The sequence below is a fragment of the Girardinichthys multiradiatus genome, chromosome 9, assembly GCF_021462225.1.
Source record: "Girardinichthys multiradiatus isolate DD_20200921_A chromosome 9, DD_fGirMul_XY1, whole genome shotgun sequence".
NCBI classification, from domain to species: Eukaryota; Metazoa; Chordata; class Actinopteri; order Cyprinodontiformes; family Goodeidae; genus Girardinichthys; species Girardinichthys multiradiatus.
In genome coordinates this window covers 10,637,473-10,658,029 of record NC_061802.1, presented here as the reverse complement: position 1 = coordinate 10,658,029, position 20,557 = coordinate 10,637,473, and the positions used below count along the sequence as shown (strand labels likewise).

Below are 20,557 nucleotides of genomic sequence, written 5' to 3'. Positions count from 1 at the left end.
CAAAATCGGTTTTGAAATGGATAAAGCAGACTAAGATTAAGCTTCTGGAAAGTCCTTGACCTCAGTCAAACTAATGAAATGATAGGTTATTCTTCTAATTTAAATTTTGTTTGAATAAAGGAAAATGACCCACCCCCCCCCCCCCCCCCCCCCCCCCTGAAAATAAATCAAACTTGTGTACTTTATTTTATTTTATTTTTAAAATACATTGAATTTGTTTATTATCATTGCATTCCTGAAAAACATTTAAAATGTCATAATTAAAAGCTCAAAATAAATGTGACATTCATCCCTCTTGCGTAGTCATGAACTTCTGACGCTATGCGTGAAAAATGAGAGTCACAAGGATTTAAATTATGTAACAAACACAGACATAACTTTATATTTTAACATGTCCTGTTGTGTACCTAAAAGCAAAATTACAATTGAATGTGGACATGTTCCATTTAAGATGGACTACTGCAGCATAATGCTGAACTTTAAAGTTGAAACCTTTGAGATTCAACAATTTTCAGTAAATAAGGTAAATAAAAATCCCTGTGTCAAGAATGTTAATTGATCAACTTAATGTTGTAACTAAAAATGTCGAAATAAAGTTTTTTAAAGAAAACAAATAGCAGGTTTTAAATAAACGTGCAAAATGTTCACCACTAGAGGGCAGCAACAGAATAGTAGTCTGAGGTCTGGTGTTCTGCTTGTTATCCTGGGTAAGTGAAAATTCTGTTTATAAAACGAAACACATGCACTGAATTAGTTCAGAAGCTGATTGAAGTGTGGTTATCTGTTTGTTTGTTTTTCACTATGATGAAAAAAAATCGAATATAATCTACAAAATCTACACTAATTAAAAAAAAAAAAGCTTTTTGTATAAATATTCGCTTTATTGGTCATTTTTAAAACATCCTGTGTTTTCAGAGGAGGTTGAGGAAGTTATGCTAGTCTGAATTCTGATTGTTCAAATGCCATTAGTATAATTTATTTAAAGTGCAGACATTTGAAAACTCAAATTACAGCAGAGGTTCATCCAGCAATTTGGAAACCTGCTGCTATCCAATGCAAAAAAGATATTGTTGGCACTCAACTAAAAATACACCTAAGCCATACAATTTGCTGATAGACTGAGATCTACCGAGGGATGTCAGTAAGTTTGCATATCATTCAAAAATTATTTTATGTGAAATAAAAGAATTCCATTCAAAAAGTAAAATTTATATTATATATTCATTTCAAACATTGGCGTATTTAATGTATATGTTGATTTTGATTGTTATTGCTGACAGCCACTAAAACCTAGCAATTAGTTTCTCAGAAATTGGTGTATTACGCACACTCAGTGAAAATGTATTTAAAATAGAAATGGTTTGTTGGTTCTTAAAGTACCTACTCCAGCTGCAGTCCACGCCTGGTGAATCTCCAGTCTCTCATCTCTTAAGACTGCAGTTATCCCTGTTGTTTCTACAGGCCACACTTTTTCCTTCCACTCAACTCTCAATTCAGTACCATTCATTGCAGTTTATTAATATAGCAGCAATTCACAACACATTGTCTCGAGTCACTTTACAAAAAAACCTCAATTCAATCTTACAGTCAGATTCCAATTCAATTATATAAATTCCAAAGTGATCCTAATCAAACAATGCAGTGAAGTTCAGTTTATCATTTAAATTAGATAAAAAGTTTTCTATTACTGACTTTCAGCATTCCCTCACACCGAGCATGTATGTAGCGACAGTGGAAAAGAAAAGTCCCCTTTAACAGGAAGAAACATCCAGCAGAACCAGAACCAGGCTCAGCGTGAACAGTGATACAGCAATTTGTGAACAGCCAGCTTCTGGCTTCTGGCTCTTTTCCTCAACTTCTTCATTGAAAATCCAAATTTTTTATCCCAAACCCTTTTCTGAGAAAGTGTATTTTGGGTTTTTATAAGCTTGTAAGTCATGACCCATTCAAGTCAAACACATTATATAGATTAACCACGGGCAAACTATGTTTTCAAGCTTTTATTTCTGTTAATTATGAGGATGTTTTGCTTTCAGCCTAATGAAAACATAATATTTAAGATTAGAATATTACGTCAGGCCAATAATAAAACCTTTTTACTACAGAAATGTGGGCTTTTTGAATGTTTTATAAATTCTTAGTGTTATTTAAAAAAAAATCTATTTTAATTTATTGAATATGACTCTAAATGCTTTAAATATATCACTCTGTGTGTAATAAATTGACCTAATGTACACGTTTCCAGTTTCACAAGTAAAATAAATATCATGTGTCAAGGTGGGCTTCATATGCATAAATGCATAGTATTGTGTGCAATATGAAAACCTTGAATGACTGTATTGATCCCCACACATTTTTTATTGTAAAGGTAGCTAAAATAGGAGTTTAAGCTCTTTTAACCATTCATGGTACTTTTAATATTTCAGACTTATTTAAACAAGAACTGTCAGGTAGTGCAGTATTTGTTTTACGTGTTTATTTAATTTAAACAGGAAGCAGCATAAAAGATAATGAGAAACTGACAGCTGAGCAGATGGAAGCAGTGCCAGGTATTATACATGCATGCTACAAAATGATGTAATACGTTTTTCTTAAATAAATGAATGTTCTTGTTTAGACTTTGTGGCATTAATGGCCCTCATTCACAGTATTCAGAAAGTCAAAGTTGGAAACTGAACCACAGACAGATACATTGAGGACATATGGGTTCTGTATATGGGCCACCCGCTCTACCACTATGCCAAGCACTGCCCCGCAAATATGTTTTTTCTAGTATCTGTAGACATTTGAGTTTCCTGCTATGGAAACAGTCCTCTGTTTTTATTGGCTTAAGATAACAATATAAATAGAACAAGGCTCAATAAAAGAGGCAGGATTTACATGAGATAGCGCCTGCAGAGCTTGTGTGGATCCAAATTTCTACTTTTTTTAGAGAAACAAGAGCAGAGGGGATATATTTGGACGCTTAAATAGACTCATTACATCAGAGTTGATCACATGCATATAAATTGATTAATTGTCAGATAATTAAACACTTTTTAAAATTTCCTAACTATGCTCTTCTAGTAATAGATTTTTCTTTGCATTTTTCTTTGTTTACTTTTTGAAACAGAAGAATTTATCTGGAGAGATTATTTATCTGACAGCCATACATTTCTCAGGAAGACAGCCTGAATCAGTGTTGCCAGCAGGAGAAGGAGGAGAACCAGCGGAGGTGACCTTTTGTCACATAGCCGAGGCGCGATAATCTCACTTCAGATTTAGACGCTGTGGGGATTTCACTGCAGTGGGTCCTCACTACTTGAACCTTCATAAAACAAGGGTCTTCAATCAGGAGACCTACTACTTCTATTTAGATGAAACATTTGAAATGACTTGGAATCATAACATACATTTGCAAATGTTTGCTGTTTCCCTTCATAGGTTGTTGCAACCTGCAAATGGGACTTTTGATGCCTTTGGTATAATAGTGGCTTTCTTCTTGTCACACTTATATGGCCTGATTAGTGAAGTAAATGACCAATAACTTTTTTGTCAAAAGATCCTTCCACTTGAGCTGTGAGACTTTGCAACTCCTCCAGAGTTACCACGGGCCTTCTGGCTGCTTCTCTCCTTGCCCCACCTGTTTAGGTGGATGACCATGTCTTGCCATTTTGCCTTACTCTTTGCATTTTCAGATGATGGGATGAACAGTGCTCAGTGGGATGATCAAAGCTCTGGATATTTTTTATAGCCTAGCCTCGCTTTAAAGCCACAGCTTTATCCTTGATCTGTCCTTTTTATTCCTTGGTCTTGATGAAGGTGTTCCTCACTAATGGTTCCTAGCAAACCACGAAGGGTTTACAGAACATCTGTATTTATACTGAGGCTGAGTTACACACAGGTGGGTTCTATTTACTAAGTGACTTCCGAATACAGTTGATCTTGCTGGATTTTATTTAGGGGTATCAGTGTCAAGGAGGCTGCAGATTTTTATTGGTACAGAAATTTGAGAACCATGCATTTTCTCCCTCGATTATGCACTACTTTGTGTTGACCATTTACATAAAATTCCATTAAAATACATTAAAGTCAATGTTTGTAACGTGTCAAAACGTAAGAATGTTTAATAAGTATGAATACTTTCACCAGCCACCTTATATGTGAGTGAAATTCTGTTTCCGAATCCTTATTAATCAATTAGCACCGAGTGCATTTTATAATTGAAACTGAGCAGTAACTATTGGGACTCTCTTGCTGTCACTCGAGACAACCACCAGAAAATGCTTCAATTGTATTTGCAGCCTGGCTATTGTCCCGCCTTTTCGCTCCTCCGATTGGTCAATGGTCAAAGTAGGGCTTGAATTCGCAGCTCTCTGATTGGCCCGGAGAGCTTTCTGTTTTGGTTGCCTGCCAGCAGCCGTCTGGAAGGGGAGGGGAGCCGTCTGCCTTCCGCTTCTGGGGCTGGATTGACACACAATGAGGAGCAGAGAGGCCGGGGAGACGCTCCACAAACGCCGCTGTAAATAATTACAACAATCACAGAGGCCGGAGAAACATGGAGAACCAGGTACAGTTCGTTTCCCCTTTCGGAATGTGAGGTTTGTACGGGGAAAGCGGCAGCAGGCGGTGCGCTAGCAGAGGAGGAATGAATCCTCCTTTCTGCCCGTGAGAAAGAAAAAAAACTCGTAGTTGTTTGGCTCTGGAGCTGTGCTAGCTGGGCACTCATACATCGGTATTTACTACAACAGCACTCAGCACCGCTGCATAGCCACATCCAAACACACAAAGAGACCCCCGTTTGGCTTTTATTCTGCCCTGGTGCCTTCAGAAACACACGCAAACCGTCAAAGATCGTGACAGACATTTTATATCGGGACTTTGGAGTAGCTAAGCTAAGCTAGTTTATGTATGTGGAGTGTCGGCCGTTGGCTAAAGGCTAAGGAGCAGCTACAAGGCGCCGGGGGGGAAGATTTGTCCTGCCCCAGGTTGGGCTGTTGAGGCTGGGTGTTGTCTCTCCAGCGGCCTGAAATCTGGACACAGAGGAGCTGATAACAGCGGGAATCTTACAACACACTTGAGTCTATTTGCATTTTGTCCTCACAGTTGGTTTATGTTCTCTACATTCATGACTGCAAAGGGTTCCTACGCAGCCTGGGAAAGTAAGCAATTTAGAATAAGCATTTTCCAGGTTAAATAAGAAAATGGAGTATGGGAAAGATATGTTTATTTCCTTATCCTATTGTCTAAAAGTTGCATCCATGCATTTATCCAGGCATGTATTTTTCTTTACTTGCATACATGATTCTAACAATGCATCTGTATTTACAGACTTCCATCCATACATTTATTTTTGCTTTCATCCAACATCTATCCATAGATCTACTTCATACATACATGCATCTATTTCTTTCATCCATCCATCCATTTTCTCCAGTATTTTTCCAAAAATGCATCACATTTTTTATTGATTCATTAAGAAATACATCAGTTTTCTTCCATATGGACGTCCATGTTATTCCCTCCACTCATACACAGATATATCTGTTTGTTCCATCTGTACATCAGTAAATGCTTAATTGTCCCTACATACATCCATCAATACATCTATTGTTCCATGCATCTGTGTGCCTCAATGTTTCTGTTTGTACATCCACCCATGCATGCATATCTTTTTCCATGCATCCCTCCATGCATCTACTTTTCTACCTAATTTATTCATACATCCATCTTTGCATCAGTTCAACCATCCATCAATATAGATGATCAACAAATATCTGGGGAAAAAAAAAATTATAGTGACTTTTTATTTATTTATGTTTTTATTTGTGTAAAAAGGACAGAGAATCTAGAAATTAATCAGGAAAAGTGTGGAATTTCATTATAACAGATGTGTGGTAGGCCCTATTGTAAATTGCATGTGGCATGAGCAGCGGCGCTTTATTTACTCAAACTTCCAATAGAAAGAATGAATGGCGGTAGCCCATGTTTAGGAAAAACATGTATTCATATAATAACCACAGTGGTGGCGAGGGAAACAGAGACTGGCTTTTTTTTTTACCCCAGTTTAATTGCGTTTACAGGCCGTTCCAGTGTTTATCTGTCTTACAACCTAAGCTAAGTATAAAACAACAACTGCAAAATTAAACAAAAAATAAAAATGGTCTCCTCCAGCGAACATGTGCTCTTCCATTTAAAAAGAAAAAGAAAAAAAAGAATCAGTTTTAAGTCTTTCTGAGCGATTTGGTGCATTCACAATAGATGAATGAATGAATAATCCAAAAACTGTCTCAATATAGAGTTAGAAGAAGAAGGAAAGGAGAAACTCTTCCTTCCAAATAAAGTTGTTAAATTATTTGACAAGAAAACAAGCGAGTTGATCTTATTGGGTTTTAACAGGTTGTTAACAATATTCCCAGCGGTGCTGAAGACGCGTTCTGAAGGTGTGCTTGTGGCTGGTATGCACATATATATTTTACCTCTTTCATCCGGTTTGAAGCAAAAATAATCTCAAATAGGCGACTTGGTATTATTTTTTTGGCAACTAGTTCCTTTATTTTTGGACATTTTGGTTCTAAATCAGTCCATGTATGTTTACATTGCTCCGCCCACAAAAAAGTCCAAATGTCACCTGCGCGAATATATTGTCCATCGTCATTTGTTGGACCGACGAATATCGGTTGGGAAAATTTTATATTTCACCCAACCTTAGCAAGAAATTCATGTTGGACAGTAAAAGCCCCATCTCTACTATTAACAAGTTTGTTTTTTTTGCTATTAGTATATTGGATATGCGATTTTGATATATAATTACATATCAATTACAATTAATTCTTTACATAACCTTACTTAGAACATAAAAACAAGAATTTCTTAAAGTAGATGAGCAAATTTAGTTTAAATTCACATTGTAAAACACCTAATGAATCAAATTTAGTGGGGGGTGTTCTTATTTTACTGCAATTAAGAGTAAAATTAACCTTGTGTCATTAAGACTATAAATGCTAAAAAATTGTTTTTTTGCTTGGCGTCCATCTCCCATATATAGTCTGTGCCGTATTCGTTGATGTAATGGTTATATTTGCTCGTTAAAAAATGCCTTAAAGCTGACTTTGAAAAATACTCAACATTTTAATCTGCAAGTGGTAAACTGCATGTAGATAACCTGTAATTTTAAGGGTTGGTTTCTAATCCACATTTGATTATTGTATAAATGTGCTCACTTAGGGTTTATGTCGTTATAAGATGCACATTTTAATTTGTAGAAAACTCAGTAAACCAAATTATACATCTGCCGTCTGTGGAAGGAATACAGTCTCATACGTCCCAAATGCCTGAGGCTGCTGGTGTCTTGGTTTTCAGGGTTAAGCCACACACACTCGCGGAAAGTGGCTCATCCACTTTCATGGAGCTTGACTCTATTCAGCATCGACCCCCTTTGAAGTTTCAAGCACCCGAGGAAGACTTCTGGTAAAAGTTAAAGGGGAATTTTAGTTTTCTGGTCCATGCTACGGTGTTATAACTTAAACACATTATAGGCCTGTCACTACTATTACAATGTGGTCCAATCACAAATATTTAGGATGACTCTTTAATACTCTGTTTTTAATAGTTGTTAGATTTGTTCACGTGAATCTGCAACAGTTTGAAGCCAACAGAAGTCTATTTCTGTCTGCGTATTCAGGTCATTTTAACGCCGGGTTTTCTTCTTCTATGGTTTGGTATCTAGTTGTATTTCGGTGCACATCTCTTGATATTAACGTTATGAATCTGCTGATCTCTGAAGTTAAGATGAACAGAAATGAGAGATTTTTGTTTTTGCGGGCACCCAAAGGAAACACAGTAAAGTGGAAATACTAGAGATGCACCAATCAGAGTTTTGTGGCCAATTTCTGATCTCCAGTTTTGGAAAGCTTTGTCCTGCCGATTGTGATGTCTCTTTTAAAAATTGGAATATAAAACGATCTAAGAACAGCTGCGGTAAAACAGGGTTTAACTATTATTTAAAAGCAGACAGGATTAATATGGTATTCACATTTCACACTATTTTCCTCCTAGTTAACGCGTTTAGCATTACTAAAACGGTAATAAATCAGTCATTAAAAACTTTAAAGGATAAAACAGAGAGATTTTGATAGGTTCCATCGAGCTTTCTTATTCACCAAAAGTCTCCACAAAGGTCGAAATGATCATCTTTGTTCATCCACTGTCTTCATTGTTAAATACCTCACAAATACTAATAACAGATAACTTTGATTTGTCTTCTTTCATTAACAACTTCCACACCAAAGAGGCTTGTTGCGAGTGACAGTTTAATGCTTATTGTGATGCATTTACTGATTGTTCAAAGATAGGATATTTGAGTTTCTGATCTAATCAAACTAGAAATCGTCTGATTGAATCAACACCCAATTTCTCAGTGTGTATCTAGTAACTACCAGGGTTGAATTCACTTTGTGCTACAGCTCCATCATTGAGGACCTGTCATTTCCAGTCCTTCTGTTATGCGTGTCAGTCTAGAGGTATTGAAATGTCAAGACTAGTTGAATTAAACTGTATCCAAGAACTATACAAACGTCTGTGAATGTTTTGTTTGAATTAAAGTCTTGGGAAATTAGAAAATCATTGCATCACAGTGGTTTGTTTGGTCAGTCCACTCTATACTAAAGTAGAAGTGGGACTTTTTGTGCATCTCAGCTCCTCTGGGTTCTTATGACCAGATCTTTTTGCAGGATCACTACAGCTGGGTTGACATGTTTAATTTGTCATGCAGCTTGTAATAATCCACACACTCTTAATTCACACACCCTGTTTCCAGTACTCTCTTGCTTTCATTGGAGGCTTCATCGAGAGTATTTGTTATTGGCCGCTTTCACTTAGGGACTTCATATTTTCCAAAACAGATTACCACTTCACTGTACATGATGGTTGTAGACAGCTAATGTAAGGATATGATGGAGGACTGGTCTTCACCCAAAGACAACTTTGGCCATCGCTTCCTGTCCCTGTGTGTGGTCTCTTTGGGAAAATGTTCCTGCTTTTATTTCAGTCATTTATTAGCTTGAAGAGATTAATGGCTGTTGTTTGTTTATGGCCTGCGGACATTCATTGTTTTCATGGGAGCCAGCATGTCTGCCAGAATGTGTATTTCCCCGTCAGTCGTAGAGAAAAACAGAAGGTGGTCATGCACACATCATCGCTGTTTTATCAGCTTTGCTTTATTTGCTTTTGCCACACTCGGCATTTCCGTTGATCAAAGTTAGGTAAAGTAAAAATTCCTTTATTTCGCTTCAAATTTTGAATTTATCTGCATGTGAGTTCTAATAAATTTTTCAGATGGATAAGCATTTTATTCCTATAAATAAGTACTTGTATGTTTTAAGCTTGTTCTCAAACATTAGGTAATATTTTCTCTTCTGTTTTTCACACTGTAGTACAATTGTTTATTTAAAAGTTGAGAATTTGAATTGAAAAATAGCCCAAAGATTGGAAAAAGCCACAGTATAGCTGTTTTTATTTACTTAATAGTAATTTAGAAAGTTGCCACTTCTTAGGACGAAGTTGTGACTAAGAGGACAACTGGTAAATGGACTGAACTTATGTAGCGCTTTTCCAGTCATGCAGACCACTCAAAGCGCTTTACACTAGAGCCACATTCCCCCAACTGCACTCACTAACGCTCACACATTCATACACCGATACGCAGATCGGTAGGCAACTTGAGGTTAAGTGCCTTGCCCAGGGGCACATCGACATATGGCAGGAGGAAGCTGGAATTGAACCCACAACCTTCTGATTGCAAGACTACTCTTCCTACTGAGCCACAGTCGCCTTTTTGCCCTTATTTTGTGAAATAAGGGCAAAAAGTGTCCATCCATATTACATATATGTAATTTTTGCATGCAGAGTTAAAGCATAGCCACCCAGATACTGTATCCATGCTCTCCCTTGTGAATAAAATATGTGTAGAAATGTACATGCTGTTTAAAATACATATACCTTTTGTTCTCACTGTCTGACAAGAGATGGGACTAAATATTTCCTGTTTTAGTAATATAGGATTCCCAAAATGATTTATTTGCTAAATGGTACAATTAAGAAGTTCACAAACTCTTAAGATTACTATACGGTCAAACAGTTTTGGAATTAGAGGCATCTTTATGGCAATGTTTTTTCAACAATTATGAAGTAATATTTTAGCTTGCTGTACACTGAACTTAATTACTCACCTGGAACGACATGAAGCCAACTGCTAACATGTTTGGTAGAGAGAAAAATCAGCTAACTGTCTGTAGCAAAATCAAACCAAATTTCCAGTCAGTTCTATACTGGTCACTTTTTAAAACCGTAGAGCATATTGATAAAACCTTATTATTGTCAGAAAGTTTCTTTGTTCCGCTGCTGAATAAAAGGAAAAAAAATATTTACCTAAAACATTATTCTTTCCAAATACCTGAAGGCACAACATGAGAATGGCCAGTTGTCATGCTGTTAAAGACGCATGACAGGGTCTGTGTCCCAATGATGAGTGTTTTGGTGCAAAATGTCCGAATCAACCCCAGGAAAATAGCTAAAGATGCTGGCGAATGAACTCTGTACTAACATGGGCTGAAAGGCTACTCGGCAAGGAAGAAGCCAAAATGCACTCTGGGACAAAGACCTTTTTAGAGACATGTTCTGTACCCTGATTTAACTAAACTTGAATTATTTGGCCATAATGTTTATTATTACATTTGTAAGAAAAGCCTAAGGACACCATTCTAGCTAAGAAGTACGGTGGGAACGGCATCATGATGTGTTGGTGTCTTGCTGCTGGAGGCAATAATAAAATGGATGGCATCGTAAGGAAGGAACCTTATGTGGAAACGACATCAGCCAGGAAGTCAGAGCTTGGGCACAAATGGGTGTTCCAAAATGAACCGTGCTAAGCATATCGCCAAATTAATTACAAAGCACCAGAACGTCAATGTTTTGGATCGGTCATCACAAAGTTCTGATCTCAGTCTTATAGAAAATGTGTGGGCAGATAAAAAAAAAAAAGTGTGGCCTTCAAACATGACTCGGTTACACTGGTTCTGTCTGAAGGAAGGGGCCAAAACTGTTGTGTTTAGCAAATAGAAACAATTTTGTTAAATCTAATTTGACCTAAAAGTAAAAGTTTAGTCTGATTTAATGTCAAGACAGTGATGGACAAATGTCTGTCTGTTTATACTCTCATTGCAATTTTAAATATTAAAATATTATTCTTTTTCTCTTGCTTTCAGTGCTAGATAATTGTGAAAAAGCATATTATGTGTTTTTATGATTTGTTAGTTTTTTTTTTTTGGGTCTTGTTTTCTGCAAAGACACGCGACATTGGTTTATGTGGGGATTTTTTTCCATGTTGATGTGATTTGTCCAAAAAAATGAGTTAATAAGCACTGTATCTTGGCATCTTATCTTATTAGCATTTTAATCATTGATTATAAAAAAAAAATCTTTAATATTAAAGTTCCTACAGGTAAACCAACCAGAAATAGTTTTAATCATTATTTACCCGATTCAAGCTTACTTGTTTAGGTGGAAGTCCGGTTTTACAACCTTTACACTAAATGACTTTATGAGCTGGTCTTTTATCTAAAAGCATAAATATCGTTCATTAACAGGTTCTTGTGTCGAATATAAACTGAGAAGTTAACCCCAGGAAAACAGCTTAGTCATTTGCTAGAAAATAGCAAATGACTAAGCTGTACTTAACCTGAAATCTTGGCTTCATTGATTATGTCATTAAAGGAGCGGATCATTTATTGCCCCTATTTGTCAGGGCTCTTATTCATCACCCTCAACATTTGCCTATATTATTGAAAGATATTCATTGTGTGATTTTTGCTGTCCACAGCCAGCAAGTCGGCCTCAGATTTGCCGAATCAATCTATAAAATGTCAAATGGTGTAAAATTAAACTTTTACATTCAGTTTATTAATAAATCACTTCAAGCTGGTTTTTAGCGTTCTGTTTTAAGTTTCCTCTCATTTCTGGTTTATTTCCTTTTGTCACCCTACTTTCGATGTTTAGCTGGTCTAATTTTGGCAGACTCCTCAGTGGGGGAGGGTGCTGTAACGATCAGAGCGGCTCCCCGTCTGCTCCCTGTTGGCATGTTGCAGTCTGGAGTTTAAGGGCATTACTGTCACAGGAGGGCCAGGCAGAGTGCCAGGCACAAGAGTAGGTGTGCTTGTGTGGGTGAACCGGAGAGTGCCAAACGAGCTCATCTTAGGCCTGTCCCGTCTAATCCCTCCACTCAGTCCCCACTCAGGAGCTGCATCGCGCTCCTTCCTAATCCCCACATTCTTCAGTCTTTCCCTGGACATAAAGTGCCTTTCTGCCCCCCCCCCCCCCCCCCCCACTTCATTCCTCACCAACACCCCCTGCACTCAGCCTCCTCTCCGCCTCTTCATCTTCTATAATCACAGCGTCATTTGCGAGGCTCTCTCCTGTTATTGTCAGTGGCAGACAGAAGTAGTCCAATAATGCGGTCCTTTTCTGGACAAGTCTTTTGAGATCCGTCTGCTTGGGCATCAAATTACTCTCATTTCACTGAGAGCCCAAACACCAGTCCAGCTTTGTGTTTGTCTGTTTCCCTCTGGAGTATCACCAGACTTTGAGTAGAGATTTGAAGATTTTGTTCAAGGTGGAATCAGGAAATGATGAATAGTGGGTTCCTGGATTAATCGCAGAGCTGGCTTCGCTTATGTTTATTTCATAAGATGGCTTAGTTTGCAAGGTGTTTCTGCTGCTGTAATTTATCACTACAGAAGAAGTGGCATGAAGCCACCTGGGCAGGTCTCAGGCTAAAGGTCATTTTCATTATAGAACAGTGTAATTAAATGTTTCCATTCAGTTTCCTAGAAGAAAAGGTTCTGGATTGAGATTTTTGGTTTTGTTCTCCCTTTTATTATTAAAAAAAATTACATTTGGATGCTAAAGCTGTAATATATGTAGTGCCTTGCAAAAGTATTCATACTTCTTGATTTTATTTTTCTGTGTATTTTAAATGTTTTTTATTTTTAGCTGCACTAGGAACCTTTTATTTTCGCTATTGTAGGCAGACAGGAAGTGGGGTAAGACATGCGGTAAGTCTCCGGGTTAGTACTCGAACCGGGGACGCCTATGTCGAGGACTGAGGCCTCTGTGTCTGGGTCACACGCTCTATCGCTACGCCACGCACTGCGCCTCCACTTCAATGTTTACATATCATAAACCTACACAGTTGTTTGTAATCTTCAGATGGGATAATATGCCGACGGGGGAAAAAAGCCCCGTTTGCCACAAACATGCAGGGGGAAGAACAGGTGGAAGACTTTACCCTGGTCAAGTGACACCAGGTTTATACTTTCTGGCTTACGTTTGGAGTACTTTGTTGAGGAAAAGCAACATCCTAAACACACAATGTCCACTGGGAGCATGGGTATGGCAGCATCATGCTTTGGGGTTGCAGCTCTTTAACAAGAACAGAGAAGCTAATCGGAGCTGATGGGGGAGATGGAGAGAGCTAAATACAGGACATTTCTTGAAGAAAAACAGTCAGAGGTTCCAAAAGATGTGATGCTAAAGAGGAGGTTCACATTACAGCAGGACAGCGACTCTAAACATGAGCCAGAGCTCCAACTGAATAGTCTGAATTAAAGCTCATTCATTTATTAGAAGTCCAGACTGATAACTTTCTCTAGCTTACTGGTTAAAAAAAGAAATCTTTCAATATCTGACTCGATAATTCATTCTAATACTGAACTATCAAGAGAAATGAAGTGATTTGCATTGATTAAGGACATGGGTATGAAATGGTTTGTCAACGGGTCTGAAATCTGAATGGGTTGGTACAAGCTGACCTTGTGCATCATTTAATATAACAGTTTTTTCTGTCCCTTTTCAGTGCACGGTCCAGGTGAAGCTGGAGTTGGGCCACAGGGCTCAGCTCAAGAAGAAAGTGACGTCAGAAGGCTTCACCCATGACTGGATGGTTTTTGTCAGAGGCCCGGAGACTGGGGACATCCAGCACTTTGTCGAGAGGGTTGTCTTTCGCCTGCATGATAGCTTCCCCAAACCCAAGAGAGGTGAGCAGAGCATAGCAAACACAATACATAAATGCATGTTTGAACATAAGAAATACAGATTGCATATATATATTTACACTTTTTATTTCAAACTCTTCTCTGGTAACTTTTAGAAATTACGAAGACTTTTTTTCTGCTTCTCCAGATGTTTATCAGTTCTCTGTTTCAAACATTGGATGTTTAGCAGAGGTCAGATTAAGGGCAGATGATACCGAGATAATCTTTATAATAACAATGAATAACAAATAAAAAATAGAATAATCTATGACTCCAATTAAGATTTCTTATGCATTTAGGAATTAATATACAAATATTTTAGGCTAAAGTAGACAGACGCAAGAAAAAAAGCTAAATGTTTGGTAAATAGGAAAATATTTTTTTATCTTTTTGTTTTGCTTACAGACGTTGCAAAACAATCGTGATTAGGCTGAAAAACACAGTTTATTAAGGATGGGCATTTATTGTATCATTAATCTGTATTAGGAAAAATGTATCATTGTGATAAGAATTTTGTTTTAGCATGAGAATAATTCCTCGATTCCCCAATAATGATGCCTGAAAACCCTAAAAGCTGACAGTATTGTTGGGATTCTTACTTTTAATAGTTTTTCCACTCTTAGTTCCATAACAGCAACAAAAAATATATCCATGCTTTCAAAAATATGAATAAATGCAGTTACTGTGTGCAGTTTAGTGACTGAAGAAGCCTGTTATAGACATAACCCTACAGATGCCTTAAAAAGACTGCAAAGAAGTTGTGAATACTTTTTTACACAAACTATTGTGATTAAGATTTTAGGTCCATATCGTGTCTATTCTCGTCTGTGAATATATAAATCAAACATGTATCGTCAGTGACGAATGTGTCTGTCTGCAGTATGCAAGGATCCTCCGTACAAAGTGGAGGAATCGGGCTACGCAGGCTTCATCATGCCTATCGAGGTTTACTTCAAGAACAAGGTAGGAACACCACAGCAGTATTTTCTAGTATAAGTATTAGTATATAAATATGGAAAAAAAGTAGTATTCCCAGACTGTATTTCCTGTCCCGTTTTCCTGATCATGGTAGACTTGCCTGCTACATGGTCATAATAAACTTTAAAATGCATATTTAAAATATTGGCTAGAAATGACTTGGTGTCAGATATCTGGGTTCTGGGTTTGTGTCCTACAAGTTTTAGATGAGTCCTTGTACCAACACCTGATTTAGATTGCTGAATTATCTCCTTAGCCTTTCACCAAGTTCTGCGGGAGTCTGAAAATGATGCAGTCATTCAAGTCAGGTGTCTTCAAGCAAGGAAACATCTAATCCATGCACGACACAGGCTCTCAAAGACTGGAGTTGCCCACGCCTGTTCTAGCCCATTTTTGGGTATTTTATGGGCATTTCATGACCAAAGGTTAATTAAAAACGATGAAAATAAAAAACATATACTGTTTGCACATCATGAAGATCTCTGCTGTCATTTCTTTCTTTGGGTTGCTACCGTAGCATGCTGTGTTTGCAGATGTCAGCTCCTGCTTTTTTACAAAAAATCCGACTTTTAAGTAATTTGCTTGCCAATCACTAATCAGAACTGATCAAGGAAAAAATGTTTTCAACGCTGGCTGATTAACCCTCCTAGTTAATGTTTGTTTTTTCCACTCACCTCCTGTTGTAACACATGAAGCAAGTTTTATTCTTGTCTTTCTTGTTCAGGAGGAGCCAAAAAGAGTTATCTTCAACTATGACCTGTTCCTTAACTTGGAGGGCAACCCACCTGTTAACCACCTGCGCTGTGAGAAGCTCACCTTCAACAATCCCACCAAAGAATTCAGGAAAAAGCTCATCAAGGCTGGAGGGGTAAGGCTGCCTGGATCACTAGTTCCCTTACAGCTTTACTGAACAAGAGCTAAAAACAGTTGAGGTCAGCTTACAGTAAAAGTTCAGATCCAAATACTCTATTTAACTGTGATCCACTCACAGGGTTTTTTTATGTAAGCATTCAATAGTGTTCCTATAGTAGTGCAAGTCACTCTGAAAAACTCATATAAACACTGATCATCAACTGGACCATTTTTGATCTCCGTATGCATCTCCTCTGGCCTCCAAAGTAATAAACTATTAGGAATAAACAGAAGTGAGTTGTAGCTCCACTCTGTAAAAATAAACGATGGCAATACATCAGCCAATGAAAACACTCACATCACAGTAAGAAAAGACGTAGAAGGCCACGCTGCTGGGTGTTTGGAAGCACCAGTCCCCTGGTCTGCACGTTCAGTGGTCAACCCAGATACGTCAAGGTCACTATAGGAAAATAATGAAATCCTGCAACTGATGGTATGCTAAGCTAGGAAGTTTAAAACGAGACCCCAAATGCCAGCACCTGAGGATGTTTTGCAATACAATGCAGAGAAATACTGCAGGTAAAATGAGTTTTTAACACATGAATGTTTTTCTCCGTTTAAATATTTCTAATGGAGAAAATTTAAATGAAGCTCACACCAGATGCTGACAACAACCCCAGTAAAATCCACACAGACAAAGAAAGAAAATCAATCTAGTCCTAGATTTAGAATGACACAGCAAATAAATAACAAACAAAATTGAGTGTCAGTTTGGACTTTTGGTGCCATTCTTTGTTGAAAAGTGTTTCTTGGTAATGAGACCTTCAAGATGTCTTCTAAATAGGGAAAGTCGACCTCCATTGCTCAGGTTTGATTTTGACCCATTCTTCCACACACTCTTTAAACCTCAGGCTCTTCTATGTACTCTGATCTTCAGTTCTTTCCATAGGTTTTTAATTGGCTACTACTCAGGGCAACGAACCAACCAATTCATCCATTTGTCCACCTGTTCCCTAATCTTCCTGTCCATCTATGTATCTGTGAATCAGTCCATTTGTCCATTCAGTGTCAATACATGTTCTTTTGTCCTGTCTTCTTTTCCTACAGGCTGTAGTTGTATGTTTTTGTTTAAGCCTGACTTTGATAAATATCTGCACTAAATTCAGAGTAAACTGTGGTATTTATTTATACATAAAATGGATCAAACATGTTCTAAGACCTCTGCTCATTTAAGGCTGGAAACGTTTTGAATTTGGACATAAAAATGTGTTGGAACAACATACACATCTGGTTCGTTTTCTTAACGATAAACGATTAATTTTAATTGCTGTTTAGCATTTGTATAAGTTAACATTTTTTCTTGTATAACATTTTTATATTCACAGACAAAGTCTCAGCTATTTGTTTTTTTCAATCAAAATTCAATCTTACAGCTTCCACAACAAAATGGTGGATATCATTTAAATGTGGCAATAGAAAATTAAAATAAATGAAAAAATAGATTAAAATAAAACTTTCAGGCAATATTAGGAAGGATTAACATTTGCTTTGACCACCAACCGTTTCCACATATTTGTTTTAAACGCCATTAATTCTTTGAAGCTTTATGTCATTTGAAACAAGAGATTACCTCAAATAACCTGAACTTCTGCCTAATCCTGAAGGCTTCTGATTACTGCTTCCCATTTTGAACTTGGAGTATACTGGTGGTTTTGAGTGTCTGCAGAAAAACACTGGGACTCATGTGTATTTAATTTCAGATACTGGTGGTCCCTGAGGGGGCTGAAGCTGTGTCGAGGCCCAGTCCGGACTACCCAATGCTTCCCACCATCCCCCTCTCAGCCTTCTCAGACCCCAAAAAGACAAAGACCTCTCATGTATCAAAGGTAGGACAAAGAAAAAAATCAATGTTATGATCCGCTTGGGCACTTGCATTCTGCTCACATTGTTTGCATATATAGCTGCAATAAAATATATATTAATTCTGTCTTGAAGAGGGTGTAGTAATCGTTCCCAGCTGTTTTTGTGCATTTGTGTGCGGGATTGACTCTCTTATCTGCAGAGAGAGGGTGCACATTAGGAGAAAACAGGAAACTGACTCCTTCACATTTTTCTGAGATGAATCAGTTGCAGTACAGTATAGACCTGACAAGGCCTTTTTTCTGTCGCAGGCACATATTTCTACGATTTTTGAAGATATCAAACAAGTCGGTATCTAAAAAAAATCTGCCCGATGATTTCTGGTTTAAAGTAGCGGTTCTAACCCTGGCCCTCGGAACCCACGGTCCTGCGTGTTTTAGATGTGTCCCTGCGGCCACACACCTGTCTTCAGTGAGTGGGTGATTAACAGGCTTCTGCAGCACTTGGTGGCACGCTGGGGAGGTAATGCATTCATCTGAATTAGATGTGCTGGAGCAGAGAAGCGTTCTAAACATGCCTGACAGTGGACCCTGAGGACCATGGTTGAGAATGACTGGAAAGCTTATGTTTAGCCTTTATTTTGACCCTGAATTCTGCTTAAATCCAACTTTTTACTATGATTTGAAAAGATGCTTGCTAAGACGGGTTTAATGTTGATGCCAAATGAACCATTGTCAACCATTGTCTGCTGTCTCTGAGACTGGTTGCGTTTGAAAAAGGTAAGAATTAATAAGAAACAAGATTAGATTGTGTAGATTTTATTTCCTTAACTCTCAGCTGAACACTGAGAAGACCAGGTTTGAACTTTGCGTTGCATAGTTCCTTTTATCAACAGGTTGGACTTTTGAACTCCACCGTCAAGTCATACTCCTGGAATTGAGGTGGTGTTTTTTAAGTTTCTTTTGAAGGTCACTCCAAACAAATAGTCAGAAACTGTTTTTATCATTTGAGAAATTTTCCAGACTTAGAAGGTAAGTGTCAAAACAGGAACTTGAAATGGTTATTTATTTCCTCTCGTCTAGACTATTGCAACACACTTTTCACATGTATCAAGTAAAAAGCCCGTTCTCGGCTTCAGTTGGTCCAAAACCCTGCAGTGAGGATCTTAACCTGAACAAACACAAGAGCTCACATCAGCCCCGTTTTAATGTCTTTGCTCTGGTTACTTCTTCATTTTAGCATTAATTTAAAAAATTCGGACTTGGTCAAAGTGCATCTTATTTTGCTGAATTTTTAAAACCACATACTCCAACTTGAGTCCTTAAGTCTTCATACGTAATTGTAGTCGTAGTCCCAAGAACCAGAAATGAAACTCGAGGGGTTCACTTTTTTCAGACTGTTGCACCTTGACTGTGGAACGAGCTTCCTCTGTTTTTACGAGAGTCTTGACTCTTTCAAAAAGCGGCTGAAACCACTCTTATTCAAACAGGCTTTTCTGTAAGATCTTTTTAAATATTATTGCATTTTTTTAATTTTTTATCATGTGTTTTGTTTCCTGTCTTTTTAATCATTTTTATTTTAAATCACATTTGAAACACTTTGTTTTGTTTTACAAACCGAATAATTCGGAGATCCTAAGACGTGCTTTAAAGAACATCTATTAAGCTGTCTGCTTTCCATTTGTAGCATCGATGAAGGTCCTGCTGTTTTCTTCTTCTCAGGAACCCAGCAAAGAAGGAAGTGGTGGCAGCAGCAAAGGACCCAAACCACACAAATTGACCAAGGAGCACCGTGAACGGTCGAGAAAAGACTCTGAGAGCAAAGGCTTGTCCAAAGGGGACGACCGAGATGGAAGCAGCAAAAGCGGTCGTGATCCTTCCTCATCCTCCTCTTCGAAAAAGCCGTCAGAGATCAAAGTGAAGGACGAAGTAAAAGTTCAGCCGAAGGTGGCCTTCAAAGAGCCCAAACTCACCCTGAAGGAGTCGAAGATGGACGGCATGTCCCCTAAAGGAGGGGGGGTGGGTAGTGGAGGGGGAGGCGGAGGTGGAGGGGGAGTGGTGGAGGCCAAAGCTCCAGGGAAACGACCCTCCACTGTGGAGTCTCCCAAACCCAGCGCCAAGAAGCAAAAGAAGGGCAGCTCCGATGCACTGAAGGGACCACCCAGTGGGGCTTTCACTGGAACTTCTCCTCGCGTCTCTTCGTCCTCTGTGGTCAGCCAGTCCTACAGTGAGAAGAAACCTTCCAAGGAAAAAGGTCGCTGGGCCAAAAGTAAAAATGACACCCAGGAGTTGAAGGAGCTGAAGAAGCTTCCAGAGTCGGAGGAGTCAAATTCAGAGGACGAAGCATCATCAAAGTCAGAGGTATGAGGATGTTTACTGAAATATAGCAGTAAAGGAGATGTTGCTGTTATAATCTGCTGTTACAAACACTGACCAGAATACGTTTATTCCCTTTAGAACAGCAAATTCTTCTGATTTTTTGTTTTTGTTTGTTGGATCATGTTGTAATTCAGATAAAAAAAAAAAAGAATAATCTCATTTTTGTTTTTTTGTCATACAAGAGCAATGATGCATGTATTTTGAAACTTGTTAAATATACATTTATTAAAAGTAAAACTGTCTGCACAGTTTTATATCCATAATATCCTAAAAGAAAGAAGTTTTTGTTTTCTGTTAAGACTTCATTCATTTAAAATATTGCGTTGGAAAATGCATTTTACAGAACTTAATAAGGAAACAAGAAAAACAGGTAAATCTATGATTAATTCAAGAAAAACTGGATAAACTTTGATTTTATTTGCA

The 20,557-nt window shown here is 37.9% G+C and overlaps 1 protein-coding gene across 2 annotated transcripts in view; it reads left to right on the top strand.

The window, feature by feature from the left end:
• The first annotated feature begins 4,410 nt into the window (after window positions 1-4,410).
• Window positions 4,411-20,557, top strand: part of mllt1a (MLLT1 super elongation complex subunit a) — a 37,714-nt gene continuing 21,567 nt past the window's right edge. For both annotated transcript variants that reach the window (XM_047375885.1, XM_047375884.1), the window contains exons 1-6: window positions 4,411-4,549; window positions 13,889-14,069; window positions 14,947-15,029; window positions 15,769-15,912; window positions 17,657-17,782; window positions 19,478-20,116. In XM_047375885.1, the coding sequence (XP_047231841.1) occupies window positions 4,538-4,549; window positions 13,889-14,069; window positions 14,947-15,029; window positions 15,769-15,912; window positions 17,657-17,782; window positions 19,478-20,116 (1,185 nt within the window). In that variant the 5' untranslated portion in view covers window positions 4,411-4,537. The remainder of the gene's footprint in view (window positions 4,550-13,888; window positions 14,070-14,946; window positions 15,030-15,768; window positions 15,913-17,656; window positions 17,783-19,477; window positions 20,117-20,557) is intronic.